The following is a 10,034-nucleotide window of genomic DNA, read 5'->3' as shown; positions in this document are numbered from 1 at the left end:
TTCAAAAAAATTACGTAATATATACCGAGCTTAAATATTAACTAAATTTACACACCTTTTGACTTGCAGTTGTCACAATGATGACTACCAGACCATTTCTTTGTAAAGTGTTCATGTATCCTTGGGAGAAGCCTTTGTATTTCAGCATCGACTTCAGAACACACCAACGTATCGATGTTTCTCTCCCCCAAACCGATTTTCATTTCTATCAAATGCCATTTAAACCACGCCTCAGACAATCGCCTTCTGTCCATTACTCTAACCTTGCTATATACTGACCAGTCTTCCCCAAAATTTACATCATTGTATGCATTTGAAATTCCTTCAAATGCTGATCCATTTCTATACCTGTAATAAGATTAATTCATTTTTTATAAAATATGACGAAATGAAATAGTACATTTTAAAAAAAATTAATACACCACTTTACAAAAATTCTACAAACATTTAATAAGGCCACAATAATTCAATTTTTTGCTCGGTGGATCTCGCGCGCTCTCATTAAAAAAACTAAAGAAATTTAAATTCCCGGCACCAAGAGAATGCTGTGATCCTTCCTGTTTTATTTCCGTTTATAATTTTCATACTAGTATTTTACGTCTGTTGAATTTAAAATCCAGAAACAATGTTATTGTATGTTCATTTTTTTTTCATGTTCTGTAAAATAATGGCTTTACATAAAGTAATATTTTTTATCATTTGAAGGCTTCTCTTAGTCCGACGAACAACAAAAAAAATTGGTGGGGACTAAATATACAAAAACATTTTATTTACATGAAGTACAGCTTAAAATACATGTATAATGTATTTCAATAAGACTTACATATCTCGATCGACAGCATAAATCAATTGGGTTTCGAACACAGTGTCCCTGGTGCTCATAAAGTACTGCTGTCCCAAAATATCATTATAGTAAGTTTCTAAATCTCCGTGCTTGAGGGAATTTAATGAGTAAACAGTTTTACATTTTTTACATGTCCCAGTATGAAGCTGTCCAGGAATTCCCCCGCCATTCCTTTCAAAAACTGTGCACTTCGACGAAGACCGGAAATGCAAAACTGCTCCGCAACAGACATCTACCGGGGGGAAAAGGTTTCTCAAACCCACACCATTGGCTCCACTCTCCTTTATAAAATCCAGAACTTCCCTCTCCACATAATCTTCACAAATTATCATTGGTGCATCCCCATATCTAGGCAGTATCTCCTCCATTTTTTCGGTAGCCAAAGTTACTTCTTCTTTTGAATATTCATTTTCTCCTGTCGTTCTTTTTAGCACATCAGTTATGATTTTTTCACGATTTTTTAAACCCTTCGGAAAAATTCTCATTAAATTGACGCAAGTCAGAATGTCCTGCAGCCTTCTAAATGGTCTCAGTATAGCATTGAAATTCATTGCAATTTTTTTTTTAATTCGGCAACGGTTTTCCATATTTCACGTTATATTTTACACTATGATTATGACGTCATACATATACAGATCAACATCATGAGGCAGTATTATTTTAAAATTCTACAAATCATTAATTCCAGAAAACAAATGATTAAAATAAATCGTTTTAATTTACAAATAGTTTTACCCATGACATACTATTTATGCTTTCCATTTTGTTTTTATTTTGGCATAATTCTCATAAATTTCATTGTAAAATAAATAAATTAGAACTAATGAAATAAATGAACATTTAAATAGATCAATAAATTAAAATAATATAATTACATGTAAATATTCTGAATCTAATTCAATAATTAGTTGCATGTTTCATTCATTTTTGTTAAACACATTTATTTCATAATCACCCCCTTCTGTATCACTCTTACTTTAGATTTCAATAATACAATTCCCGCAATTAAAATACTGCCAAATAACGTCGGATTAATGACGTTACCTGTTGTTACCTAGTGACGTTAATTAGTAACAAAACAAAACAAACGTCTATTTGACGTTAGGTGCATACCGTGTAAGCATCTATAATTTTAAAAGCATCCGTGATTCATAATACGACATCCTGATATAATGTTTTCATTCCAATCAAGATCTAAACAATGCTACGAAGAAAGGATATCCGTTCGAGATGTTTTCGATCAAAAAACTGGAGATATGTTGGAAAATATTTCTTCCGCTAACAGCATACCGCCCGAGTTTCTGCTTCCACCATTCTTAGCTGCCTGTGGACACTTCCTTGGAAAATCTGTAGTTTGTCCTTGGGGAACCTGGAAGCAGCCGGCAATAATTTATTCCACTACAGTAGGATTTACCGGCACCAACAAATCTGCTGCCATAGAAATCATAAAGGGAGCCATTCAAGAAGTGGAATCTGCACAGGGGATACCCTTTCAGAACTCCCGAATTAACCAATGTAAGATTTTTGTCTAACTTTAGAACAACAACCAGCTTGTTTTAAGACATATCTTAGGTGATTTTAATTGAAACAACTAAGAATTATCTGTTTGCTAATATGAATCAAATATTTGTTGTAAATTATTAATTTCCCTTAAGGATTCGCACTAAATGAATTATACATAAATACACATTACACCGTAACAATGTATAAATGTGCCTGTACAAATATAAATGGGGAAAGTAGCTAATAAAAATGATCTCATTAATTAACATTTATGCCAGACCAATAAAATGCATTTTTGTTTGGGTGTGGTTCGGGGGGGGGGGGGGGGGGGGGGGGGCAAGAACATACACTTTCAGTTGCAGGGCACTATCAACTATGAAAAATTGACAAGCTATAAAAAGGGGGATCATCGAATGTTTTATTGATGGGGCACAAACACATATAGCTGTTTCCTAATACATTGGCATAATTAAATTGACTTTATTTTTTAAAAATTACAAATACAACATATCAATCGTGTATTCACTTACTTTTTTCTAAAAGGGAAAAGGGGCACGCCCATTAAAGAAAAAAAATTACCCAGAAATGTTTTTGATAAGGAAGGAATATAAAAATTGTAATAATCTCCAAATCATATTATTTTTATAATAGCATTATATGAAAAAATTATTAAATAAACTTTACATTTTGTGTTGTAGCTGCAACAGTGGAATCACTTTTGAAACAACTAACACAAGAAAACAGGCAAATTATGATGTGGGACGAGTTAAAAACTTGGCAAACAAGTCTTGGATTGTATAAATCCGGCAGTGCGTCTGACTACGACACAACCATTTATCTTACTGCGTACAATGGTGGTTCCCTAAAACGGCAGACATGCAACAGTATGTAGAGTATTGCAATATATCTTATATAATAATAATTTTAATGATTATGAAATATAATAATAATGATATAATAAATATATATCTGTTACATCGAGCTCATACATTTTGCTTTGAAATTGAAATACTTCAAAATTGCTTCAAATTGAAATTCATTTATAAATTAGGCAACACGGCAATTCCTTGTCCTGTCTTAAATTTGACCGGAATGTCGCACCCTGGAGAAATCTGCAAACGACTGGACGAGGAGAGAAAAACTTCCGACAACAACGATGGACTGTATAGCAGATTTCTTATGTGCATGCCGGAACCAGTCTTCTCATTTGCAGACGAAGTACAGGAGGTTAGGCAGGACCTTCCCAGCTTGGCAAAGTACTATTATGAATTATATCTTTTACGTGTAGTAATACAACCCGTATTCAATTATTACTGATCTTCAGTTAGACCACACTACAATGTACTTCTTTTTTAGTATAACTGATGCATAAAATTGCCCATGGAAATCATATATCAATGTGCCTATTTGTCCATTTTATCCACAAAGGATTTATGCATTTTTTCCCTCATTTCTCATGTTATTTCAGGTTGTTCTATGCAGTGGAGAAAATGAATGTCGGAACTAATTTGTACACTTACGGAACATCAGCTCTAGCTATTGCTAAACAGTACTACAATGATCAACAAACCTTCCTCAAAACAAACCATCAAAATGATACGTTCTTGTCAGGTAATTTTCTTTAAACACCCATTCTCAATATAAGGGCTCAAATAATGTCGCCTCATTTTCATTTAAAAGAAATACCACTGATGTAATTTCTAAATTAACATTATAAATAGTCATATAACAATGAATAAATATTCATATAATTATCGATCTGAAAGAGTATTTAAGGAGTTCCAAATTCAAATATAGTAGCCTATTTGAAATGTACGTTACTGTCGCGGAGGCAAATATTATTCTGAATCCCCTCTGTGTAATATATAGTTTTGATTCTTAAGTAAAAATTTTCTGATAAGTTAAACCTTGTATCATATATATTTCTTTTCATAACAATAAATACATTTTCTTTGTGATAATAAATAATTTGTACTGTGCAATGTCCCTGTCGCTGAATTCTATTTCAACCACATTACAAACAAACACAAAGATTATACACCTGATAATTTTGTTCTCCTTTATTTAATGATGGGCTAAATTTGAAATTTCAATAGATTAATTACTCCTATTTAGATAATGTAACAAAAAATTGAACAATTTGAGCAACTTCAATAAATATGTTTACGGAATGAAAGACATTTTCAATCGTAGAGATAAGAAAGAAATGTACGTTACCTATATTCTTCCATGAAGAATATATATTAAGTAGAAAATATGAGACGGCTCTGAATAAGCAACCCCTTGTATCCTGTAAACTGGCAAAGACGTTTTGCTAAACACAATTAAAAATTATTTTTTACATGAAAAGTGATCATTTGAAATGGACGTGACTGAAATGTACGTTACCATGAAATTCGAATTAAGTGAATCTCGCACGAATTTTCATGTATTCTCATACTTTCACACACTGAAATGTGTACACAAAGGAAAGTTTCAAAGGTTGGAGGTCGGCTAAATCCCAAAATTAATGAAAAGAAACGTTTCTGCTGAGGAAAAAAAATATATTAAGGTCAATTATATGTAATACAATTTTGATACCTGGTATATATTTCTGAATACGAAACCTGTATGATGCATTTCTTATGATATGCAAGTTCAAATAGTATCAATATATTGCGTGTCTAACGTACGCTTGTGGAAGAGAATTGATTTTTATATTTGAAATGTACGTTACGTACGGTAACGTACATTTAACGTATTTCTAACTGACATTTTTTTTAATTTAGTCAATGAATTGCGAAACAAAATTATCGTTAAAATCCATTTGACAACTGGCCACATAAATCCATCTAAATGCACCCTAATCCTCGTAAATGTTTTAGACTGTTACCACATGTTAGAAAATTTATTTCGAAGTGTCTTAAAGTCATCTTTGGCAACCTTTTTGCAGTTTGTTTACTTTTGATATGCGACTTTTCGTCAATATTTATCTAATTGTTGTTGATAATATAAAACAATGTATGCATAGGCTTATAATTGGTAAAAAAAAACAAAAAAAGAAACAAAAAATAGAAAAAAAAAGAAACAAATAGGCCTAAACCCAGAACACAAGACGGTCACGTACATTTCAAATACTGAAAGGCACACAATACTCAGTTTTGTTTGAATCATTGCATTTTGGGTTATATTTTTCCAGATCTGCTGAAAAGCACGTATGTTTGTGTTTTGAAAAACGATGTTGCAACATACTAAATGAAATTGTTAACAAACTGTCGATGGATATATTCGGAATAGATTTATGTTAAGTTGCAATGGCCAAACACGAGCATTTGTCAGATCATAGCAAAGTACGTCTGACTCTTATATTTTTTTGTCTGTACCCTTGCACACAGGTAGAAGTAACTAGGCTACGACCGGTGTCAATTTCAGCGAAACAGCACAAAAGAATGGTAATGAACTGAGGTGGAGGGGACTCTCCAATAATATGTGAAATGAACGTTACCGAAGTGACGTGACATTCATGTAGTTGGTGACAAATAACCTCGTTTGTTACATTATGATTTCTTATATTACTGTCTTAAAACGCTTCATTGAAATGATTTTTATGTCAATAATTGCTTTTTTTTTCAAAATTTTCTTATTACTAATTTACATATTATTACACGCTTGAAATGTACGTTACCTACTCATATTTTGAGGCAATCGTGTCTTTATAGTGGTGATTGCGACATGTAACACAATGTGATTACATAGAGAATCTTTTTTTTAATAAACTGAAACAAAACGATGAATTTTTAGATGAATTTGAATCTTTCTATTAAACAGAAATATATCTTGAAATGTACGTTACATTTACGTAAGTTTTCTAAATCGGCATGGATATATGTTAAAAAAGACAGTACGTACAAAATAGAATTTTACTACATGTACATGTTAGGTTCCAATATCTATAGAAAATGACAAGATTCCAAACTGATCGCTCTAAACAAAACAGAGAGAAGAATTTAAAGCATATATTTTAAAAATGTTTTTATACATCTGGATCAAAAAGTAACCATTGTTTTTTGAAAGGAAAAATCAAACGCACGTTCGTATGCCGAGAAAATATTTTGCTGACAGAGTTGGTAGGATGTGCTGGTGTTAAGATGAGCTATTCCAATTGTGATTTTAATGACTACATTTTTTTTCACCTATCTTTTTGGACATTGAAGAAAGAGTAACGTACATTTCAAGCTACATTTCTGAATAAAATCACCCTCTGCTTTATCGTCTTGTCATTTTTCCATGTATTATAATTTGATGAAAAAAAATCTGGAAACAAAATCTTCAGATACTTTCTTTCAAAGATAATTGATAGAAAAATTGTTTTCTTGAACTTTATTTTTTTAAAAAAATCAGAGAGGCATTTGTGCCCTTATATTGAGAATGGGTGTAAAGTCGTAATTAAACATGATAATTATATAAATACAGTACGTACAATACATAATTATACAGAAAAGAAAATTGGGATCGGGAATTATAAAACACTGTATAAAATTTACAGGACTGATTGGCAAAGCCAAAGGCCAAGTCCACAGATTGGCCATGATCATTGAGGCTATATGCAAAGCGCAAGACGCACTTCATGAAATTGATGAGGCAAACTCGGACAGGATCAACGAGGACTTCATAAGAAAACTGGATGAGTATCTGCGACAGAAGACCCTGGACAAGATTATCTCTGAGTCCGCCACCAAACAGAGCATTGCATTAAATGACTATTTCCTGCACCAGAAGAAAATTCTTGCTGGATATAGTAAAGAAAACGACAGCAAACCTGACTTGCTGAACGCAGCCCTGGTGAAGAAAATCCTTCTCTGGCCCGGTAAAGCTGTCAGATGCCAAGACGTTGCACGATGCTCTAGGTCTAGCGCCGATACCATTAAACAACATTAAACAACACATGAAAGAGCTAGCAGACACGGGTTTTGGCGGTGTAAACAACGAACGGCCAGTTGGAGGTGGGAGAGACTTAAATGTCTGTTCACATGCTTCTGTGTTTAAGTCACAAAATTCTTTAACTTTGTGTGGATTTACATTTTGTTTGCACCATTTGTCAACGTGGTTTTTAAAGTGCATTTTATCCACCACCATTGTAAGATTTGCAATGAACTTTCCTGCCGCTGTTTTTTATCGACTGTTGACATAGCGCTTTAAATGGCAGGCGTCATCATAAGCAAATAATCGTGGAAAATGCTGCACAGCATGCCAAAGCCAAGTGAGGAATACATATACTTGCGAAAGTGATTCGCAACCAAATAGCTCGGTTATACCCACAACTACCCCACAGTTGTATACCGCACAGCATATTCCGGCGGACCGGTGTTTGTTAGCTGCCTGTTTCCTTTTCTCTGTTTTACACTGCAGTGAATGTTGATTCTCATCTGTATCAGGTTGCGTTTCAATCTAAATGTCAAGAAAAAAAAATTATTTCCCAACTAGATTCTTTCGTATTCTTGTTTACCGATATTGACATATATATTTCTTTTAAAGTTCAATCGTATCGTAGTTTGAAAACATTTATTTTGAGAGAAAGATTTATGGTGGGATGGGTAAAAATGGATTGACAAGAGAAAACAGAGAGATTAAAGGAGAAAGAAAATGGAATAGTTCATCTATTTCCTGATTAATATTCTTAAAATACAGTATTATTTCACAATGATAAAAATCAGTGATATTTAAACGTTACCTTATTAACCTTCATAAGAGAATGCTGATGATTTACACAGAAGTAGGAACCTTTGACAGGCGTCTGATTACAACCAACCGTAATGCTTCCAATTTCCTCACAACAAATGTCGCCTTCCATAAAGTCGCAAACTAGTCTGGTGCCTTTCATATGACCATCTATGATAAGTGCTTGACTACAATCTGAAAAAAAATCATGTATCTTAAATCTATTTAAAATTTATACAATGTTTTTGCTCACGAAACGTCTAAACGCAAACCATTTGTATTCGAAACCTCACCTTACACAATGTTAATTAAAATAAAAATACAATATTTTGGATATAATAGGGTATATTTAAAAATGTTTCTCACATTTCAATTAATTAACACTCATTTAAATAATAGAATATAAAATTTTTAGGTACTAACTCCGTGATAGATGAGCACATTTAGGGTATATATTGCTTGTTGTTTCAATGAAATGAGTACATTTATTCAATAATTAAAGATATTCAAATATATTTAAGGTGATAAGAATTAACCTAAATTGTATCGGTCAACGGAGGTAGACTTTAACAGCCCCCAAATCAACAAGATACTCGCGCTCATCGGACTACAAAACAGCATTTAGGTCATTGAACTGATGAGGGCTAGTCCTTGCACAAGTATTCTACTGATTAAGGTTAGTCGTGCACACATTAATAAATTAGGGTTAGTCCTTATACAGTTATTCGACTGATTAGGGTTAGCCTTGCACCCACCTGTGAGATTAGGGTTAGTCCTCGCACAGTTATTTGACTGATTAGGGTTAGTCTTGCACCCACTTATGAGATAAGGGTTAGTCCTCTTACATTATTCGACTGTTTAGGATTAGAAAATTATATGCGCGGGGACTACAGATACACGTCATAGTCCTGCAATCTATATGAATGATTAGGGTTCATGACCTCTTATTTTAGGAAAAAAAAATTTCTTCTACAGTTTTCGAAAGATCATTATCCTTTAAATATTTCTTATTTCATAAACATACTCAATTCGCCCTCGGCGACAATAAATTTTAGCGAGTTTTCTTGGGGACCGATGAAGTTGTTCCACAAAAACCATCTTCAAAAAAATTACGTAATATATACCGAGCTTAAATATTAACTAAATTTACACACCTTTTGACTTGCAGTTGTCACAATGATGACTACCAGACCATTTCTTTGTAAAGTGTTCATGTATCCTTGGGAGAAGCCTTTGTATTTCAGCATCGACTTCAGAACACACCAAGGTATCGATGTTTCTCTCCCCCAAACCGATTTTCATTTCTATCAAATGCCATTTAAACCACGCCTCAGACAATCGCCTTCTGTCCATTACTCTAACCTTGCTATATACTGACCAGTCTTCCCCAAAATTTACATCATTGTATGCATTTGAAATTCCTTCAAATGCTGATCCATTTCTATACCTGTAATAAGATTAATTCATTTTTTATAAAATATGACGAAATGAAATAGTACATTTTAAAAAAAATTAATACACTACTTTACGAAAATTCTACAAACATTTAATAAGGCCACAATAATTCAATTTTTTGCTCGGTGGATCTCGCGCGCTCTCATTAAAAAACTAAAGAAATTTAAATTCCCGGCACCAAGAGAATGCTGTGATCCTTCCTGTTTTATTTCCGTTTATAATTTTCATACTAGTATTTTACGTCTGTTGAATTTAAAATCCAGAAACAATGTTATTGTATGTTCATTTTTTTTTTCATGTTCTGTAAAATAATGGCTTTATATAAAGTAATATTTTTTATCACTTGCAGGCTTCTCTTAGTCCGACGAACAACAAAAAAAAATTGGTGGGGACTAAATATACAAAAACATTTTATTTACATGAAGTACAGCTTAAAATACATGTATAATGTATTTCAATAAGACTTACATATCTCGATCGACAGCATAAATCAATTGGGTTTCGAACACAGTGTCCCTGGTGCTCATAAAGTACT

General features: G+C 32.9%; 2 protein-coding genes across 2 annotated transcripts; one reads left to right on the top strand and one right to left on the bottom strand.

The window, feature by feature from the left end:
- Positions 1 to 1,806: 1,806 nt before the first annotated feature.
- LOC134234382 (uncharacterized) lies at positions 1,807 to 7,264 on the top strand. Its single transcript, XM_062716442.1, has 5 exons — positions 1,807 to 2,359; positions 3,046 to 3,231; positions 3,399 to 3,603; positions 3,816 to 3,958; positions 6,873 to 7,264. Exons 1-5 carry the CDS (start codon positions 2,017 to 2,019, stop codon positions 7,262 to 7,264), a joined length of 1,269 nt encoding a protein of 422 aa, XP_062572426.1. The 5' UTR covers positions 1,807 to 2,016.
- A 234-nt stretch (positions 7,265 to 7,498) lies between these two features.
- Positions 7,499 to 9,424, bottom strand: LOC134234383 (uncharacterized). The gene is made up of 3 exons (XM_062716443.1): positions 9,199 to 9,424; positions 8,058 to 8,239; positions 7,499 to 7,774 (listed from the first exon to the last, which is right to left on the bottom strand). Exons 1-3 carry the CDS (start codon positions 9,395 to 9,397, stop codon positions 7,499 to 7,501), a joined length of 657 nt encoding a protein of 218 aa, XP_062572427.1. The 5' UTR covers positions 9,398 to 9,424.
- Between the last annotated feature and the right edge of the window lie 610 nt (positions 9,425 to 10,034).

Source organism: Saccostrea cucullata, unplaced genomic scaffold (genome assembly GCF_032062105.1).
Source record: "Saccostrea cucullata isolate Sc308-1 unplaced genomic scaffold, CSIRO_AGI_Scuc_v1 ctg3848, whole genome shotgun sequence".
In the NCBI taxonomy this organism is placed as follows: Eukaryota; Metazoa; Mollusca; class Bivalvia; order Ostreida; family Ostreidae; genus Saccostrea; species Saccostrea cuccullata.
The sequence above is the reverse complement of the archived record's forward strand: the minus strand, read 5'-3'. Positions and strand labels throughout refer to the sequence as shown.

Excerpts from the sequence above, each read along its gene's own strand:
- LOC134234382 (XM_062716442.1), top strand. The coding sequence starts at position 2,017 with ATGTTTTCATTCCAATCAAGATCTAAACAATGCTACGAAGAAAGGATA. Across the intron at positions 2,360-3,045 it reads GAACTCCCGAATTAACCAAT|CTGCAACAGTGGAATCACTT; the intron begins GTAAGATTTTTG and ends TTTGTGTTGTAG. Across the intron at positions 3,959-6,872 it reads AAATGATACGTTCTTGTCAG|GACTGATTGGCAAAGCCAAA; the intron begins GTAATTTTCTTT and ends TAAAATTTACAG.
- LOC134234383 (XM_062716443.1), bottom strand. The coding sequence starts at position 9,397 with ATGGACAGAAGGCGATTGTCTGAGGCGTGGTTTAAATGGCATTTGATA. Across the intron at positions 8,240-9,198 it reads TGACAACTGCAAGTCAAAAG|ATTGTAGTCAAGCACTTATC; the intron begins GTGTGTAAATTT and ends ATTTTTTTTCAG. Across the intron at positions 7,775-8,057 it reads CTCTTATGAAGGTTAATAAG|ATTGAAACGCAACCTGATAC; the intron begins GTAACGTTTAAA and ends CTTGACATTTAG.